This window comes from Dasypus novemcinctus, chromosome X (genome assembly GCF_030445035.2).
Source record: "Dasypus novemcinctus isolate mDasNov1 chromosome X, mDasNov1.1.hap2, whole genome shotgun sequence".
Taxonomy (NCBI): Eukaryota; Metazoa; Chordata; class Mammalia; order Cingulata; family Dasypodidae; genus Dasypus; species Dasypus novemcinctus.
Genome location: NC_080704.1, coordinates 55,660,164 through 55,680,270, shown reverse-complemented (window position 1 = coordinate 55,680,270; position 20,107 = coordinate 55,660,164). Strand labels below are relative to the sequence as shown.

Below are 20,107 nucleotides of genomic sequence, written 5' to 3'. Positions count from 1 at the left end.
TTGTGCCTAATAATGGAAGAAACTGTACCATTGATGTGGAGAAAGTGGCCATGGTAGTTGCTGCGGGCAGGGAGAGGGAAGAAGAGATGTGATGTGGGGGCATTTTCGGGACTTGGAGTTGTCCTAAATGATATTGCAGGGACAGATGCTGGACATTATATATCTTGCCATAACCCACTGCATGTACTGGGGGAGAGTGTAAACTTCAGTGTGAACTATAATCCATGCAGTGCAGCAGTGGTCCAAGATGTATTCACTAAATGCCATGGGTGTGCCGCAATGATGGAGGAGGTTGTTGATGTGGGAGGAGTGGGGGGTGGGGGATGGCGTATGTGGGAACCACTTATATATTTTTTTCACTGCCTCTTTGATCTGGTCGTCATTCAAAATAAGCTGTCCAAAATGATTTGACTTATGTAATAAGCAATTTAAGCAGCAGGCTTCTTTACTTCTGTGGTAGATTTCTTTTCTCCTGGCTTCTTGGTAGCTGCAGCTTTCTTTCCCAAAGGCTTCTGTGGTTTCTTAACACCAATAGGCTTCTTGCCTTTCTTCCCCACTGCAGGCTTCCTGCCTGCAACGCCCTTCTCAGCTGATCTGGCCTCTAGTGCGGCTGCTGCTTTCTCCACCCTGAGTGTGTGATTCCTGGCCTGGTGAAGAATAGTGTTTCGGCACATAGGCTTTGCATATGGGTTTAGTTTCAACATGATTCTCAGGTGTTTCCGTGGGTTCTTCTTTAGGACTCAGCGATGAATCTTCTTGCGTGGTGCACGGAGGGCTCTCTGGATCTTTGGGCTTTTCAAGATTCTGCTAAGATCTGTATTCATCTGTATTCATCACCTTGTGCATGGGAAGATTGTAGTTACTCTTGAAGGAGGCAGCTTTATGCCAAGTGCCATATAGTTCATCTAACTTGTGGAAAGCACTTTCAGTCCAAATGCAGAAACGTCCCACACGCCCACCAGGAGCAAGCTTCAAAATGTTCAGCTTGCTTACATTAAGCAGAGTGATTCCAGGGATGTTTCTGAAAGCCTTGATGATAACATTGTCTTCATTATAGATGATGCACGGTCCCCTGCGCTGAATGCAACGACGGTTTCTCATTTTGCCCTTGCCAGCTCTCATTCGCTGAGAGGCATAGACCTTTTTGATATCATTCCAGGCCTTAAGTTTCTTAAGTAGCAGAACAGCCTCCTGGGTCTTCTTGTAGCCTTCAACTTTGTCTTCAACCACTAAAGGAAGTTCAGGAACTTCCTCAACACGATGACCTTTAGACATGACCAGTGCTGGTAAGGCGGAAGCAGCAAGGGCAGAAAAAATGGCATATCGCTTCTGTGTTGTGTTCACCCTTTGGTGCCACCGACACCGTGTTTTGGTTGGTGCAAACATGCGGTCACCATGACACATATTTCCAAAAGCACCCTGGCCAGATAGTTGTGTCCCACCACCTCGAACTCTGGGAATTCGTGCCACAGCTCTGCCAGTGCCCCAGGATTCAGCACTGGTTTGATGACCTGCAAGCTCACTGACAGCATAGGGCTGTCTGCTGTTTTTGCACAAATTGGTATGAACAAAGTTCACAATATCCGGTCTAATGGGAGCCTTGAACACAGCAGGCAAAGTAACATTCTTGCCAGATGACTCCCCCTTTTCAGAGTACATAGATATCAGTGGACAAGCACACGCCGTGCTGGGGAGAGAGAAGTCCACGCTCCTCTCAACCCGGCGGCTCCCACAGGAAAAGCCACTTATATTTTTTAATGTAACATTTTTTGTGATCTACGTTATCTACAAAAGTACAATAAAAAATACATTAGAGCAGATTTGAATACCTCGAAGACAGAATTAATGATTTCAAAGACAGAACATCTCAACTGGCAAAAGCAGGAGAACAGAAAGAGAAGAGAATGGAAAAATGGAACAGAGTCTTGGGGAATTGAATGACAATGGAAAACATACAAGCATTCGAATTATTGGTATTTCAGAAGAAGAGAATGGAAAAGGGGCAGAAAGAATATTTGAGGAAATAATGGCAGAAAACTTCCCAATCATTATGAGAGACATAAATATCAATATCCATGAGGGACAATTCTCCCCAAACAGAATAAATTCAAATAGACCTACCCAAACACATACTATTCAAAATTTAAAATATTAGAGATAAAGAGAGGATTCTGAAAGCAGCAAGAAAAAAAGCAAAACACAATGAGCAGACAATGAGCAGGCACAGTGAGCAGACACAGTGTGCAGACGCAGTACGCAGACAATGAGTGCAAACAATGAGCAGACAAGTGGAAACAACAAGCAGACAGATGAAGGAGACATGTCGCGGGGGGCGGGGCAAAAACCTATGGGACACTGCAGAGGCAATGCTGAGAAGGAAATTTTTTTTTTTTAAAGATTTATTTTTTATTTATTTAATTCCCCTCCCCTCCCCTGGTTGTCTGTTTTCTGTGTCTTTTTGCTGCGTCTTGTTTCTTTGTCCGCTTCTGTTGTCGTCAGCGGCACGGGAATTGTGGGCGGCGCCATTCCTCGGCAGGCTGCTCCCTCCTTCGCGCTGGGCGGCTCTCCTTATGGGTGCACTCCTTGCGCGTGGGGCTCCCCTACGTGGGGGACACCCCTGTGTAGCAGGGCACTCCTTGCGCGCATCAGCACTGTGCATGGGCCAGCTCCACACGGGTCAAGGAGGCCCAGGGCTTGAACCGCGGACCTCCCATGTGGTAGACGGACGCCCTAACCACTGGGCCAAAGTCCGTTTCCCTGAGAAGGAAATTTATAGCCAGTAGATACAACCCCGGGTATTGGTTCTTCTTAGGGCTACAGAGACCCACAGGTGCTATGGTCATGGCAGATTCAGTTCAGTGCCATGTCATTTGGCCCTAATTTGGAGTTTGTGTTTCTGTGTGATGGAGCTGGACTCAGATGTGATCTTTGTTCACAAGCCTCTCCTGTTACTTTTACTGGAACTGTAGTTGGTGCTGGGGCTTAATATATACCCAAGGGACCTAAATCTCTGGACTGACCATGTGATAGCCAGGCCCTGAGCCTCAACAGACTTCACTTCCTACACTCTGGTTTATCGGACTTACCCCACTCAGCTGACATGGAGTTGAAGAAGGTCAACCACCATACCAGGGGGCCAAGAGTGCCTACAACTGAAAGCAGGAGGATTGCATCCAGCATCCATGTGGAATCTAAGCCCCCTCTTGATATAGATGTGGAGTGGACACAACCGTTCCAAGGTCCACAGGATGGAGGAATAGAGTGTGGATTAGAGTGGACTTACTGATATTCTATTCATTATATTCTATTCATGAACTATTGTGATTAGTAATTGAAGAAAATGTGGCATTGGTGTGGAGAAAGTGGCCATGGTGGCTGCTGGGGGTAGGGAGTGGGAGGAAGAGATGAGATGTGGGGGGATTTTCGGGACTTGGAGTTGTAAGCTGCAGGGACAGTTACCAGACATTGTATGTCCTCCCATGGCCCACTGGGTGGAATGTGGGAGAGTGAGGGCTATGATGTGGACCATTGACCATGAGATGCAGCGGTGCTCAGAGATGTATTCACCAAATGCAATGATTGTCTCATGATGATGGAGGAGATTGTTGTTATGGGGGGAGGAGTGGGGTGAGGGGGGTGGGGAGTATATGGGGACCTCATATTTTTTAATGTAATATTAAAAAATAAAGACAAAAAAAAATAAATAAAAATAGCATGTTAAAAAACAAAAAAAATTAAAAAATAAAAAGAGTTAAAATTGAAGCGCTAACTGAAGACCTGGAAGAACTAGAAAAAGAACAGCAAACTAATATCCCAAACCAAGCTGAAGGAAAGAAATAGTACAGATCAGAGCAGAAATAAATGAAATACAGAGAAAAAATCAACAGAGAGAATCAACAAAACCAAAAAAGTTGATTCTTTGAGAAGGTCAACAAAATTGACACTTAGCTAGACTGACAAAGGAAAAAAGAGAAGCTACAAATAAATAAAATGAGAAAGGAGAGTGGAGACATTACCACTGACCCCGCAGGGGAAAAAAAAGAGATGAAAAGAGGATACTATGAACACCTGTGTGCCAAAAAATTAGACAATGTAGAGGAGATGTAAAACTTCCTAGAAACACATAAACCACCTACACTGACACTAGAGAAATAGAAGATGTCAACAAATCAATCACAAGTGAAGAGATTGAAACAGTCATCAGAACCTCTTATGTTTTTTAATGTAACATTTTTTTGTGACGTATGTATCTTCAAAATTACAATTTACAAAAATGATGTGGTGGGGGGTGGGGAGTGGGTTATATGGGAACCTCGTGTTTTTTGTTTTTTTTATTTTTTTTAATGTAACATTCCTTGTGATCTATTAACTTTAATTAAAAATTAAAAAAAAAAACTCCCAAAGATGAAAAGCCCAGGACCACATGGCTTCACAGGTGAATTCTACTGTATTAGTCTGCCAAAAAGGTGCTGTTGCAAAGTAGGAGAACTCTGTTAGCTTTTATAAAGGGTATTTGTTTAGGGTAAAAGCTTACAGTTACAAGGTCCTAAAGAGTCCAACTCAAGGTTATTTTCTCACCAAAGTCACATGTTGAAGAAAGATGGTTGCTTTCTTCAATGAAGAAAGGTCTGTTCTTCCTGGGCTTCCTTTTCCTCTTAAGGCTCTGTGGGCTCAGCTCCTTCCCAATCTCAGCTGTAGGCTGGCATAGGGCTTGTCTCTCAGGGCTTCCTATATCAGTCTCTGGCATAGTGCTTATTTTTTTCTGAGCCATCTGAGCTGCTCAGCTGCTCTGATCTCTTCACAAGGTCAGCTCTGAACTATCAAGGGAATGGTTCATTTCACCCTGGGGCCCCAGGATTAAAAATGACAGAGTTCTCTCTCTTTTCCCGTGTGTCTTCTTGAGTGTCCAATCATATCAGCCCACCAAGGAGGCGGGAATCAACCTGACTAATGCCTCGCTGACATGGTGAAATCAAAGCCCTAATCTTAACAGGTAATTCATTCTATGAAGCCAACAACACCCCAAATCAAAACCAGATAAAGATACTATAAAAAAAGAAAATTATAAACCAAGATTTCTAATGAATGTAGATGCAAAAATCTTCAACAAAATACTTGGAAACATAATCCAAAAGCACACTAAAAGAATTATACAGAACCAGCAAGATGGTGGTAGAGTAAGATGCTCCTAGAGTCAGTTCATGCTACAGGGCAGTTAGTAATCACCCAGAGCTATGTAAAGCACCTGTCTGGGGGTGCCAGGACACCAGAAGAGCATCCTGCAATATCCCTGAAAGAATGGAAGGAGGAGATTGCCCATCTGCAGAGAAGATTCATAAGTAGAGTACTCCATTCCCCAGAGGCTGGTGCCCATCCTCCACTGAAGGCACAAGCCACCTCTGAAGCTATTCTGTGGCTGGAATTGGAAGCTCCACTTTCCAAAAACATGGGAGGAAGAGGCGAGTGGGCACCAGCTACTGATTAGTATATTCGGTGGGCTAAAATGTAATCCTAAGAACAGCTAAAGCCTGGACCCGTTCAAATCAGAAAGAGGCCGATAGCCACCATTTTAACTCCTCCTCTGGCACAAGGGAAAGCTGGGCAAACTGAAAATCACAGTGCTGGTAGGGACAGGCTTCATTCCATGTAGATCAGATTGGAGCTCTAATCAGTGAGATGGCTAAAGAGACTAAGGATATTAAGAAGACATGGGATGAGCATAAAGAAGAATTTGAAAGCATACGTAGAAAACTAGCAGATGTCAGGAGACGGAAAGATGCAATAAATAAAATTTAAAATACACTAGAATCATATAATAGCATATTTGAGGAGGTAGAAGAAAAGATTGGTGAGCTTGAAGAAATGACTCTGAAAGTGAATGTACAAAAGAAGAGAGGTAGAAAAAATGGAAAAAATTGAACAAGGTCTCAGGGAACTAAACAGCAAGAGATGTGCAAACAAATGTGTCATGTGTCTCAGAAGGAGAATAGGATGGAAGAGGGACAGAAGGAATATTTGAAGAAACAATAGTAGAAAAGTTCCCATCCCTATTGAAGGGCACAGATATCCATGTTCAGGAAGCACAACATACTCCCATCCAAATAAATCTGAATAGACCAACTCTGAAACACATGCTAATCAGAACGTCAAATGCCAAAGACAAAGAGAGAAATCTGAGAGCAGCAAGAAAAAAGCAATTCATAACACATAAGGGATACTCAGTAAGATGAAGTGCCAGTTTCTTATCAGAAACCATGGAGGCAAGAAGACAGTGGTATGATATATTTAAGATACTGCAAGAGAAAAACTTCCAGCCAAGAATCTTATATCCAGCAAGACTGTCTTTCAAAACTGAGGGTGAGATTAGAATATTCACAGATAAACAGAAACTGAGAGAATTTCTAAGCAAGAGACCAGATTTTCAGGAAATACTAAAGGGTATGCTAGAGCCTGAAAAGAAAAGACAGGAGAGAAAGTCCCAGGAGAGAGTCTAGAAATGAAGATTGTATCAATAAAAGTAAAGTTTCAAAACAGCGGTGAAAGTAAAATATGATAGACAAAACTCAAATAGTCAGGAATAAACTTAACCAACAATGTAAAGCACGTGTATTCAGAAAACTGCAACTCAGTGTTCAAAGAAATCCAAGAAGGCCTAAATAACTGGAAGAACATTCCATGCTCATAGGTTGGAAGACTAAATATCACTAAGATGTCAATTCTACTCAAACTGATATACAGATTCAAGGCAATCCTGACAAAAATTCCACCAGCATTTCATTTATTGAAAACATGATTATCCGATTTATTTGGAAGGGTAAGGGGTCCTGAAGAGCCAGAAACGTTTAAAAAGGAAAAGCGAACTCTCATCTCCAAACTTCAAGTCGTATTACGTAGCGATAGTGGTAAAAGTAGCATGGTACTGGCATAAAGACAGACACCTCTTACGGGGGTGTCAATCAACTGCCTAACCCCTTCCAAATTATGGGCAGCAATGGCATCCTTGAGATGCTCATTCACTGTCACTAATCATCAACCACAGGCCTTGCTGTTTGTAACAAAGGATGACAGCACAATTTTATAATTGTACTATTTAGGCCTCAAATTAGTAATTGCCAACTCTGGATGCAAATTTAGAATCACCTGGGAACTTCTAAAATACGCTGACGTGCAGGCACCATTCCTGAATTATTATACCAATACATCTGGGGTGGAGCTCAAGAAAGTTGTATTCGTTGATAGCTCCACGTGATATTCTAATGTATAGTGAAAGGCGAGGATCGGGGTCCTAAATCACTGATCATTCCCCATCTATCTCCTAAAATTCATTAATCACCACAGGAATCCATCCAAAGACCAAACTTGGCTAGATTCTTGTCGCCCAAATATGAGCAAATATTCTTTAACACTTCCATGAAAAAACAAGTTTTATACAAGGGAAAGAAATGAGACCACCACTGGACTTCGAACATACAGCAGTGGAATGCAGAAAGTCATTTATTTCCCATCTACAGGCCATGTATTAGTTGTCTATTAAGGCATTAAAAATTACCACAAATTTAGCAGCCTAAAACAGCATGCCTTTATCTCGGTTTATGTGGGTTAGGAATTGGGGCACGGTTTACCTGGGCCCTCTGCTTCAGGGTTTCTAATGAGGCTGCACTCAAGGTATCAGCTGGGGATGGGGTTCTCATCTGAAGGGTCAGCTGGGGAAGAATCAACTTACAAGCTCACTTACGTGGTCACTGGAAGAGGTCAGCTCCTTCTGGGCTGTTGGACTAAGGGCCTCAGTTCCTTACTGGCTGATGGACAGAGGCCACCCTCATTTCTTGCTACACGGGCCTCCCCGAGACGGCAAGTTACTTCATCAACACCAACAAGGGAGAGAGCCTGTGAGCAAGGCAAAAGTTACATTCTCTTGTACACTAATCACAGAACTGACATCCCCACGACGGTAAGGAGTTCTATTGGTTATAAGCAAGTTCCTCGAGTGAAGGAAATTACATAAGACCATGAGTACAGTTAGTGGGGATCACTGGGGGGCATCTTAGAAGTTACTCACCATGGACTATGGAGGGATAAGGATTCCAACGCCAGGATCCTATACCCCCTCACAAGATACCACTCCTCAATCAAGGAAGAAAAAGAACAGTTTCGGACATGAAACACTTTGAAGAGTATTCCACCAAAATTAGACTATTTGCGGAAAACAGTCAAGGAAGGATTCTGAATAAATGAATATTAAATCAGGGGGAGTGGATGCAGCTCAAGTGGTTGAGTGCCAGCTTCCCACGTACGAGGGCCTGGGTTCAATCCCCAGGGACCTAAAACAAAAACAAATGAGAAAACCAGCTTGAATTGAGGAGCGGATATAGCTGACGGTTGAGTGCCTGCTTCCCAGGCACAAGGTCCTGGGTTTAATCCCCAGTACCTCGTAAAAAATAAGTTAAAAAGTAAAAACTAAATCAGAAGAGAGGTCTCAGAATAAGAGAGGAAAATAATGTTTAGCAATGACTGTTGTGGTAAAATACTGCTAAATAAATAAGCCAAGCATGGCCCCATGCACTGGCCCTGTGTGTCATTTGCTTCTTTACAACAGGCTAGGGCCATTAGGCCAAAAAAGCGTGAGTACAAAACTCAAGATTATTATACATCCAGTCATTGTAATATAGTTCAAATAAACATGCCTTATTAATTTTATTTAAAATTGTCCAAAGTTTACACTCAATGCCTACCAAGCAACAGCTCCCCTTTTCCCCTATCCCCTGGTACCTTCCAATGTACTTCGTGTCTCTACAAATTTGCTATTTCTAGATATTTCATAGAAGTGAAATCATAAAGTATTTGTCCTCAGATAAACGTATTTCAGCTCTTTGGAGGCTATCTGTTACAGAGACCCCACAAAACTACACCCAACATCTGCTAGCCATAGATAAGACCCCAGGCCACTTTTACCCTTCAGAGTTGTCTGACTCAGAGACACCCCCCCCATTGTGCTGCTATGCAACATCACCTAGACACCTGAACCCCCTTTCCAATCCCCCTCTGCCCTGGGAGTTGCCTTGCCCTGCTTCCCCTTCTAGGTAGTCCCTCACACCATAGGTTATAAAGGTCTCCACTGAGAAGGGCTGCCCCTACCAGGTGAACCTGTCCAAGTGCCACTTTATATAGTTTTTGTGTTACTGCCCCTTCATGGACAATTCTTGTCCTTCATCAGCCCTGAAATCCTTGAACTTGCAACAAATACACATCCACAGGTGCACATTCATAGAGATATAGTTAAATTACGATAAATGAAGTGATGGGATATTGAATAAAAAATATTAAGGGAGAGTTCTTGAAACAGAAGTGACAACATAAGAAAAAAATAAATAGCCCTGAAATAAACATTTTTTCAAAAGTGGCCATGGTGGCTGCTGGGTGCGGGGAATGGGAGGAAGAGATGAGATGTGGAGGCGGTTTCGGGTCTTGGAGTTGTCCTGGGTGGTGCTTCACAGACAATTACGGGACATTGTAGATTCCCCCAGGGCCCACTGGATGGAACGTGGGAGAGTATGGGCTATGATGTGGACCATTGACCATGAGGCACAGCGATGCCCAGAGATGTACTTACCAAACACAATGGATGTGTCATGATGATGAGAGAGAGTATTGCTGTGGGGGGAGCGGTGGGGTGGGGGCGGTGGGGTTGAATGGGACCTCATATTTTTTGAATGTAATATTTTTTAAAAATGAATAATAAAAATAAAAATAAACATTTTTTCAAGAAAAATTCAGAAGCAAATCTTTCAGAGGCAAATATGAAGGCCAGGGCATTTTTCTCTACGAGTCCTATTATATTTGATTAAACACTAGAGAAAATATAAATTAAGTCATGCCTGTTGGAAATGAAAAAGTATATAATTGGACAATTATTAAAAACAAAAATCTGCAAACCAATGAGACAAGGGGTAGGGACAAAAAGAGACTTCACGGAGTCATTAAAAAGAAGGAAAGAGGAAAATGTATGTTTAGTACGTTTAGAAAGTAGTAAATAAGTAATGAACATACTATAATACAAAAATAAGCTTATCATAATTACACAAATTCAAATGAGGGAAGCGGATGCGGCTCAAGTGATTGAGCTCCTGCCTACCACTGGAAGGTCCCTGGTTTGGCTCCTGGTGCCTCCTCAAGACAGTGAGCTGGCACAATGGGCAGGCATGGCAAGTTGACACAACAAGATGATTCAACAAGAGACACAAGAAGGAAAAACATAATGAGAGACACAACAAAGCAGGGAACGGAGGTGGTTCAAGCAATTAGGTGCCTCCCTCCCCCATCAGAGGTCCCGGGTTCAGCTCCCAGTGCCTCCTAAAGAAACAAGGACGACGAACAGACACAGCAAGTGCAAACAATGAGGGTGTGGGGAGAAATAAAATCCTTTTTAAAAAATTCAAACGGACTGAATCTCAAAACACGAATGTGGGGGAAGTGGATGTGGCTCAAGTGATAGAGCTTCCACCTACCGTATGGGAGGACCCAGGTTCAATCCCTGGGGCGTCCTGGTGAAAAAGAAGAAAAAGCATGCCCGCGCAGCAAGCCAGTGCCTGCAAGAATGCCCGCGTGGTGAGCCAGTGCCTGCGCAAGTGAGCCACGCAGCAAGATGATGACGCATCAAAAGAGAGACGAGGGGAGAGTCAAGCTGAAGCACAGCAGAGACCGGGAACCGAGGTGGAGCAACTGACACGGAATCTCTCTCCACATCAGAGGTCTCCAGGAGCAAATCCTGGGGAATCCTACAGGAGAGAAAATGAGAAAAAAAGACAACACAGACAGCAAAAACAGCAGGGCAGGAGGAGGGGCAGGGGGAAAAGTAAATAAATAAATCTTTTAAAAGAATAACATTGTGGGAAAAAAACGAATGTGGGATTAGGGCAAAAAGGACATTTATATACAATTACAGGAAGTATATCTTAAAGAGTAAAATGCAAAATAAAGGTTTAGGTAAAGATACAATAGGTAAATAGTCACAAAATAAAAACAGGAGTGTTGATGTAATATCAGAGTAAAATTAAGGTCAAAAGTACTCAACAGACAGAAGGAAAATACATAACGGCGTTGTGCAAAATGACGCAAGATAGAAAACTTTTGGGCATTGGTCTGCAGGAGAAGATGGAGGTCTCCATTGGAGTAAAAGTTCCTTGTAATTTTCGCTTGTTGGAAGCACTTGAAGAAGGACAAAAAGAAGTAGGTGACCGTACTGTCAGCTGGGGCCTTGAAGAGGATGAAGATAGGACACTTACAAGGTGGACAGGCATGATTATTAGGCCACCGAGGACAAATGATGAGAACGTATAGCCTGAAATAGAATGTGGAACTAAACACCCAGAAGCTCCTCCATCAGTTAGGTTTGCAACAAATATTAATATAGAATGGAATAAATAATTGCAGTGGAATAGTGGATGCACAGAGCATACCAGTGTTAGCAAAGTGGCAAAATTCATATAGTATTAAAGTTGTACTTCAAGAGCTAAGATGTTTAACGATGTCCAAGGAAAATATGAAGTTGCCACAACCACCAGAAAGACAAACATACAACAATTAATTTTAGTGGATCTCAAAATTATCTTAAAGCAACAACCTTCTTCTCATGTTAATGTCTTGATTAAGTATCACAACACAAAATACCCACACATTAAGTCAAAGAATTCCAGCTGGTAAACATGACCCAGACATTTGCAAGAATATATTTAATATATGCACACCCATTATGGTTTTTTTTTTTAGTTTGAATTTTTTTTTATTGACTTTGTAATAATATTACATTAAAAAAATATATATATGAGGTCCCATTGAACCCTACCACCCCCACCCCACCTCTCCCCCCCCCAGCAACACTCCTTCCCATCATCATGACACATCCATTGCATTTGGCAAGTACATCTTTGGGCACCTCTGCACCTCATGGTCAATGGTCCACATCATGGCCCATACTCTCCCCCATTCCATCCAGTGGGCCCTGTGAGGATTTACAATGTCCGGTGATTGCCCCTGAAGCACCATCCAGGGCAGCTCCATGTCCCAAAGACGCCTCCACCTCTCATCTCTTCCTGCCTTTCCTCATACCCATCAGCCACCATGTCCACTTTTCTCAATCCATTATGTTTTCATGTAACAGGAGGAAAAATGCAGCACAATTCTTTTTTCTCTAATCAAGGGCACTCTCATTTAAGCATAAACCTGGGGTACTCAAAGGAGAATTCAGATTTACAAGATGAAATGCCAAGAAGAGTCAGATTACTGTGGAAGGATATGTGTGTCTGAAAACTCATTTCAAGAGTGAAAAACATAAATGGCGTGCTTTATCCACTTGCTTTGTGAAAGAGCTGCAGTTTAAATTGTTTAAAGTAGTAAATATAATGAATATTGTTGAAAATTGTGTAATTTTTGAAGTAGCGTGGGTGCTGACAGGAGTATCAAAATACGTTCAAGATGGTTTTGATAACTGTATTTATAATTTTAAAAGTTGGGGGGTGTCGATGAATTTCTGTTAAGAGTCGTTCCTGTGTGTTACATGTAACAGACATGGTACATACTGGTTTACAGTCTTTGTTTAACAAAAAATGCATTTAAGTTTAAGTGAAACCAATGAAACAGAAATAGGTGGACGGATATATGATTTTGAGATTAAAGTTAGTCTTAAAATGTAAATAAAATGTGGGGAAAAAAAACACTTTTGGATTCCCCTCCCCCCAAAATAAAAACAGAAAACCACAAGGGAAAGTTTGTTTAAAAATATTACAACAGATTTATTCTAACTTTTGATAGTAAAGCAGCTGAAATAGACAGACAAAAAAACAAAAGCAAAGAAACCTTAATCAGCCATCTAGATTGCAAGGTCCTAATGAGCAATTTGGACCCAAAAACAGAATATGGTTTCTTCTCTTATATCCATGAAACTTTTACAAAATTCAGTGGAGTATGTGGACCACAAAGAAAATTTTGAATAATGTTTACAAGTTCACATCATAGTAAAACCATAATTAGAAAAAGAGAAAGAAAAGACCAACTGCCATAAGTTAGAAACTAATAAACTATATCCAATCACCTAGGATCAAAGTAAAAAATTAATTCTGAAGTTGTACCCTTTATAACAAAACTTTTGAGACAGAGCTGGATTTGGAGGAAAATTTATAGCTTCAAACCCTTTAATATCAAAATGACTGGAAACCAAAAACAATTGAATTAGGAATAATTTAAGAAATGAAGAGAAAAACAAAAAAATTAATAAAAATAAATAAATAAATATACATATATAAATTAGGGAGTATAAATAAAGTGACTATGGCCCTTCCAAATGACCAATTATATGGACTAACCCTAGCAAAACTTATCAAGTAAAATTAAAAATACAATATTAGCAATAAAAAGGAGACCCTGTACCAGACAGGTAATAATGCAAGCTAGTTATAATGGAATAAGAGGTTTAAGTCTAGAGTGGCATATTTAAACATCTAGGCAAAATATGAGTCCCTGGGAAAAGAGTAATTATACAAATTAATTGTAAATATCCATGAGACCATTAAGAATAGAAAAAACAGGAAAAGTAGCTCAAACATATCATTCAAAACATACCAGCACCCACAGACAGCACTACTGGACACACGTCCACTGACAGAGGAGGCCTGGCTGGGGCTGGCAAAGGCAGATGTGACCGAGGTCCAAGTCCTCTTCCGGCAACCCTGTGGGTGTGGAATGAGTGTGGCTCAATGGACAGGACAGGCGGGAAAGAGCGGAACCAGAACCAGGTGGTGGGGGAGGACCAGGTCATGACGGCCAGGGCTGGGGTGTGACCCAAGGGCAGGGATGGAGTGATGGGCAGGGCCAAGACCGACAGACAGGGCTGGGCCCCATAGTATGGGCACGGCTGGAAAAGAGGGCAGGGGCATGATGGGCCATGACAGGTGGGGTGGGAGCACTGGACCACCCTGAATCCCCCAAGTGGCCCAAAGTGGAATCTTCAGGGAGGACTATACCGTGCTTACTTGCCCCCGTCCTCCCAAGAGGTATCTAACAAGGAGGCTGTTCCATCCCAGCCTTTGCAATATCTCTGGCCTGCGGAATATTAACAATTATATAGGAACTGGAGGTTGGCCGTGCACTAATCAGATGCCAACTATACACCCACTGGCCCACGTGGGAGTCTGCAGGGAACAGGGGCCACTGGCACCCCTTTCATAGGATCACATCACCTCACACCCACCCTACATGGGCAGTGTAAGCCCTTCCGAAGTACAGCTGCACAGTCACCCACCACTCTCGGGCTTGGAATTGGGTTTGAGGCCAGGGAGATGGGTTTGGGGGCCGCTGGGGTGTATATCAAAGGCCCGTGTTCTTCCAAAGTTTATTAACAAAGTTCTGGACAGTGGAGGGTGAGAGGAGGACAGATACCCTGGCCCTGCCCAGGTTCAGAAGAGGAAGAGAGTCAGATGGAGGAACAGACTGGACAGGGGGGATTTGAAACACCCTGGGCAGGGGCAGGGGGGACAGAAAGAGATAGGGCATCAAGCGGTGGACAGAGAAGCACAGACAGAAACTCGAAGATGCCCTGAGAAAGAGAAGGATGGAGACACAGGTGTGGAGGCAATTCACGGGGCGGCCTTTCTTCCCAGGGTGAGGGTACAGGACCTAGGTTGGGCCGGGCTCGCTGTCTACACTGGAGCGCAGGTCAGCAGTGTGCGGGTCGTGCTGGATTGTCTGGTGAAGCATCAGCGCCAACAGCCCAGCCCGGTCCCTCATGGCCACGTGAACCTTGTGCTCTTCCTGAAGCAGCTCCTCCAGCTTGTGCAGCTGTGGGAGAGGAGCATGAGAGGGGGACTCCAGGATCCTGCTCGGCCCCCCACGCAGCAGTGTCGCCTACCGCACGCATGCGCTCTAGGTCCACCTCCGCACGCCTCAGCTTCTCCCAGCAGTAGTGGAGGTTGCACAGCCGTTTGGGGAGGCGGCAGAAATTACCCGTGAGCTCAAAGACATTGTGCACCAGTGGGCAACCGCACACCTCATCATTTGACACCTGTGGGGAAGAATGTGGAATGACCAGTGTGGAGGAGAGTAGCAGTGGGAGCTGATCAGGCAGGCATGATGGGGGGAACAGGGTGTGGTCAAGCAGGGCAGATGGAGGAGTGAGGACAATCTGGGAGGGAGAAGAAGAATGGAGGGTGATGAGGCAGGGTGAAGAGTGGAATTCAGAGTGATCAGGTAGGGAAGGGGCCAAATAGGGATGAGCACACACGGAGGATGGAGGAATGGGGGTGACCAAGCAGGGATGGAGGAATGGGGGTGACCAGCTAGCAAGGACAGAAGGATAGACAACAGTCAAGCAGGGAGAAGGGTAGGGACAGAGGGGAAGTCAGGCAGGGGGAGCGGGGGAATGGAAGGGGATCAGGCAGGGAGGAGGGAGGCACAGAGGGCAGTCTGTAGGGAGGACTGGAGGAATGGAGGGTGATGGTGAGGTAGGGAGGGAGAGCCTGACCTTGGGGTCCCGTGAGTGCTCGGGACACAGCACCTGGAGTCGCTTACAGTACATCTGGGTCTGTGGGTTGTAGACATCACAGAAGAGCCGCGTGGCCCTGGGGGTAGGTGGAAAGTGACGTGGTGAAGGTGAGGAGGGAGGACGTCCCCTTCCAACCCCTGCCCACACCTTGTCCACAGCCCCACCCGTATCGTGCCTCTCACCAAGCCCCAATCTTGTCAGTGATTCTGCCCGCCCTGCTCCTGACCTTGAAAACATCATGCCCTCCACTCTGATGAGCCCCTACACTCACCCCTCGATGCAAGTGGGGTACATGGACCCGTAGGATGACCGGCACTCATACTGGGAAGGAAGAGAAGAAATGCGAGGAAGTGTGGACGCATGCTGCATGCCCACCTGTGACAAAGCCCCCCAAAAAAACACCCGTCCTCTGAGGCCCCTGGTGCTCCAGTCTCCCCAGCCAATGTCTCCCCTCACTGCCGGCTTTTACCCTGACCTTGGTTTCAGTACTGGGAGTGGGGAGAGAGCAGAAATGGGTGGAGCCATGGATGTGCATTGTATTTCCCTCCTACGACAAACACCCAAGCACCAAACCTGCCCACCCCCCTTGTGGACTCTGCCCATGCCCCATCCCACCCAGCCAAAAACACTTCTGCCCCATCTGACCCCCAGCCCATCACCCAACCTTGGAGAAGCAACGCTCCATGTGGCGCAGGGCAACGTATGTACTGATGGGCTGTCCACAGGAGACACAGAAGATCTTGAGGTCTGTCTTGTTCCTGTCCCCTTTGTTGCTCTGCATGGGGCAGGAGAGGGGCCAGTAAAAGTACAGGGCAAGATATCAGGCACCTTTCTGCTCCACCCCACCCATCCCTGCTCACCTCTTCATCCTGGCACACAGCCTGCTGCTTGCCATGCAGGATGATGGCCTCAAGTTCATGGAAACGGCACTCCATGTCCTTCAGGTGGCTGCGGGCGTCCTGCAGCTCACGGTGGATGCGCTCAAGCATTTTCTTGCCATTCTCCTCGGCAATGCAGGGACTCTTCTGCCACTGCTGGATGCGCTGGGGCAGGATCTCATAGATGCGGCTAGAGGGGGAGATGGCGAGGCATGGAATGGGTAGGTAGGGCATCAAAGGAGGAAGAAATGGGTGAACGATTAACCGTGAATATATGGGATGTTTACGGTGGATGGCTGAGTGTTGGTGAAAGGGTGATTGAATGGGTGGTTGGATGGATGGGTGAGTGACCAGAAGAGTGGATGCATGAGTTGGCGGGATAGAATGAGGATGAATGGGTGGATGGATGGGTGGGTAGGTGAGTGGGGGTGGAGTGTGGCTGAATAGTTGGAGGACGTGTGGGTGAGTGGGTGGGTGATCTTGCAGATGGCACAGATAATGCCCTACGCCGCCCCCTGTCCCTTAACATCCTGGTGCACTTACTCAGCTGCCAGCCTCATGCCGCAGTCATCCGAGCAGTACTTGGAGTTGGGCCGGGTGGGATGCACGCAGCCAGGCCCCAGGCACTGCCGCAGCAAGGCTGGCTCCTTGACGTCTGCCTGCGGTGGGTGTTTCCACTCGTCCACGTGCTTGCGCTTGTGCTTCTGCTTCTTCTCCTTCTGTGGGGCAAGAGTCAAGGCAGGGTCAGGGGAGTCAAAACCAGCCCTGACCCCTGCATCCCTGCCCTGCCTTCCACCCTCAGCCTCTGCCTCCATGTCCCCATTCCATCGTTCCATCACCTTAGGCTCCACCTCATTCTTCCCATGCTTCACGTGTTTCGCATTCACTGCCTGCTTCTGCAGAGCAGGATCCGGGATTGGGAACTCCTTGCTGTCACTCATCCAGGCCTGCAGGGCAGGAAAATGCTCATGGGACTTCCCCACTTGTTTCTCACATTGTCTGTGGACACTCCCTGCCTCCTCTCTCTTGATTACTGCTGACCATCTCTGCCTTCTTGGTCTCATTCCTTCCACCCCAGGACCCTGCCATATACTCGCCCGGCCTTGATTGTCAAAAGTCCCCCAGTGATATAGTGATAGAGGTTTGAATCCAGTGGTCGATCCTCTTCAAACAGCTGGGCTGTGGCCGTGGTCTCAGGTGCCTGCTTTACTGCCAGTGGCACCACTGCCGTCTGGTACTTCTGGGCCAGCCTGGACTTCTGTGGTTGAGGCAGCTGTGAAGTAAGCCGTGGCCACTGGGACCACAGCAAGATGTGTGCAAGGATGTCACAGACAAGAGCTGAAGGGCAGACCCTTGGCACCGGTTCCACTTCCCCATTGCCCTGTGTCCTGGACTTACCAAGGACCAGGAAATACAAATAGGATTCCTGCACTGGCGTGAAGAGGGCTCCCGGTAAGCCCCAAGTGGGTGGGGGCAGCCCACCCTGCCCGGGCACTCCTGGCTCACCCTCTGGCCAACCTGGTCTGGTCCAACAGCACCTGCCTGGATACACAAGGCCCCACCCACCTGGGGATGACTGGCACGGACTGGCCCTGCCTGCTCGCCTTATCCAGATGTCCATCTGCCCACTTGGCCCATCCACCTGGACATCTGACCCCATCCTGCCCAGCGGGATACGTAAGGCCCCGCCTATCGCCCAGAAAAGCTAGGTTCCATGCTCTCAGTCTTATTTGCCAGGCTGCCCCGTACCTCCCTCCAACAAACACCTAGTCCAGCCCTACCCTGCCTGCCTGCCTGCCTTGTACCATAGGCCCAGACAAGCCCACCTACGCCTGGCCCACCTAAATACACTCGGCCCCACCCTTCAGCCTTGCTCGGCCCTCCCGCCTGTCCCCCCCCACCCCCGTCCACTTAGACTCCTGCCTGTGCTCAGTAACACCACTTAAAATGCATAGATAGAAACACAAATATAAATACGTATTTGTGCGTGTGTGTATACATACACACACAATCACTATTCCAGTACTTAAGGAAGGAAGCACACACACAGCAAGAAAATGCACGTTTTGAACACAATTATCAATTGAAAACACATACTGTTTTCAAGCTAGAGATGCAATATTAATTAAAAACTTAACCCTACTCTCAGCCCTAAAGGAAGTCTAAGTAAGCATTACACGACCACAAATAATTTGCATGAAATCAAAAAAGACTTAACTTTCTTTGGGAATTGAAAAGATGCTCGTGGTGAAAAGAAAACTAACTGAAACTGGAAAACACTTCGAATGTAATAATAACAAAAACAATATATATGAAACTAGTGGTCTTAAAGAGAACTTTTAAGACGTTAATGAGAACGTGAGAAAAGAAAAAAGTCAGAAATGGATCTAAGCATTCAACTCGACTTAAAGCAAATTTCCATCCCGACCCCAAGGACCCTCATTATCAAGTCCAAAATCCCTCCTCAGTGATCCCACACCCACCCTTCCAATCACAAAACCCACAGTCCCTCGTCCGGACCGCCGCAAAATACCTTAGCGAATCGCAGGCGCTAACGCACGCGGAGCCGCGTGGCAGATGCATCGAAATGGCTGGTAGAGCTTTTTCAGGCTCTGGCGTCAACGCTCGCCCCGCCCCTTCTTCAAAAGCTTGGGTTTGCGCTTGCTCAAGACCCCCTGTGGAGCTGCTGTCCCGCGCAAAGTTGAAATAGTGCGGTTAGGGACGGCTACTGCGTGCGCCGCTCTGCACAACGTGGCCCCACCTGCAGACTCTGACTATAGCCTTCGTGCGCGCTCTTTTCTGATGTCAGGAGCGCACTGCTCCACATACTGCTAGTCACTGAGCATTGCATTATTGTAGTTGGTGGCGGAACTGTGCGCCTTATGTCCAATTATTTTTATTGTTTCTTCTTCTTACGTAACCATCTGCTATTATTTTAGTTACGAGGTAAGCAATGAGAAAAACACATAAAAGCTCGTAAGTAAATTTTTAAAAGATTTATTGAAAGGGCAGGAAAAATAAGAATCAAAATGTAAGAAGGTAGGAGCAAGCTCCTACGTATCAGTATTAAAAATTGTTTTAAAAATATTAAAAGTATTAAAAATGGATTTTAGTTTACATTGTAGTTTACACTCTCCCCCAGTACCTTCAGTGGGTTATGGCAGGGTATATAATGTCCAGCATCTGTCCCTGCAATATCATTTAGGACAACGCCAAGTTCTGAAAATGCCCCCACATCCCATCTCTTCTTCTCTGTACCTGCCCTCAGCAACTACCGTGGCCGCTTTCTCCAGCTCAGTGCTACAATTTCTTCCATTACTGGCCACCAATTTTTGATGCCTATATAGACATCGTGATTACTCACCCAGCTAAACCCCTGTACTCACCTCCCCAACATTCACCCTATGGAACTACCGTTACTCACTTCATAGACCCCCAGGAGTCAACCCAGAGACACTTCATAAATAAATCTACAGTCTTTTAACATTCTTCTGACAGGCACACATCACTCACCCTACAGAATACCATCATTCACTCCTGTCATCCATCATTCAGCCTATAGACCCACCTATCATTCACAATACAGACCAAACATCATTAACCCATAGAACCTTGGTTACTTACCTCACATACTTACCATCCCTCACCTCATCTACCTCCATCTCTCACCCATAGATTCCCTTTATCCACCCCACAG

At 45.5% G+C, this 20,107-nt stretch overlaps 1 protein-coding gene and 1 pseudogene across 1 annotated transcript; both read right to left on the bottom strand.

The window, feature by feature from the left end:
- Positions 1-363: 363 nt before the first annotated feature.
- LOC101431793 (large ribosomal subunit protein uL4 pseudogene) lies at positions 364-2,322 on the bottom strand (annotated as a pseudogene).
- A 12,024-nt stretch (positions 2,323-14,346) lies between these two features.
- Positions 14,347-19,237, bottom strand: LOC131277116 (CXXC-type zinc finger protein 1-like). The gene is made up of 10 exons (XM_058291082.1): positions 19,172-19,237; positions 17,504-17,683; positions 17,250-17,357; positions 16,954-17,129; positions 16,393-16,600; positions 16,197-16,307; positions 15,804-15,853; positions 15,512-15,608; positions 14,900-15,052; positions 14,347-14,829 (listed from the first exon to the last, which is right to left on the bottom strand). Exons 1-10 carry the CDS (start codon positions 19,235-19,237, stop codon positions 14,668-14,670), a joined length of 1,311 nt encoding a protein of 436 aa, XP_058147065.1. The 3' UTR covers positions 14,347-14,667.
- Between the last annotated feature and the right edge of the window lie 870 nt (positions 19,238-20,107).

Coding starts and splice junctions, on each gene's coding strand:
- LOC131277116 (XM_058291082.1), bottom strand. CDS start 19,237: ATGTGGAGCAGTGCGCTCCTGACATCAGAAAAGAGCGCGCACGAAGGC. Junction 16,601..16,953: donor GGCATGAGGCTGGCAGCTGA/GTAAGTGCACCA, acceptor CTCCCCCTCTAG/CCGCATCTATGAGATCCTGC. Junction 14,830..14,899: donor ACCTAGAGCGCATGCGTGCG/GTAGGCGACACT, acceptor CCTCTCCCACAG/CTGCACAAGCTGGAGGAGCT.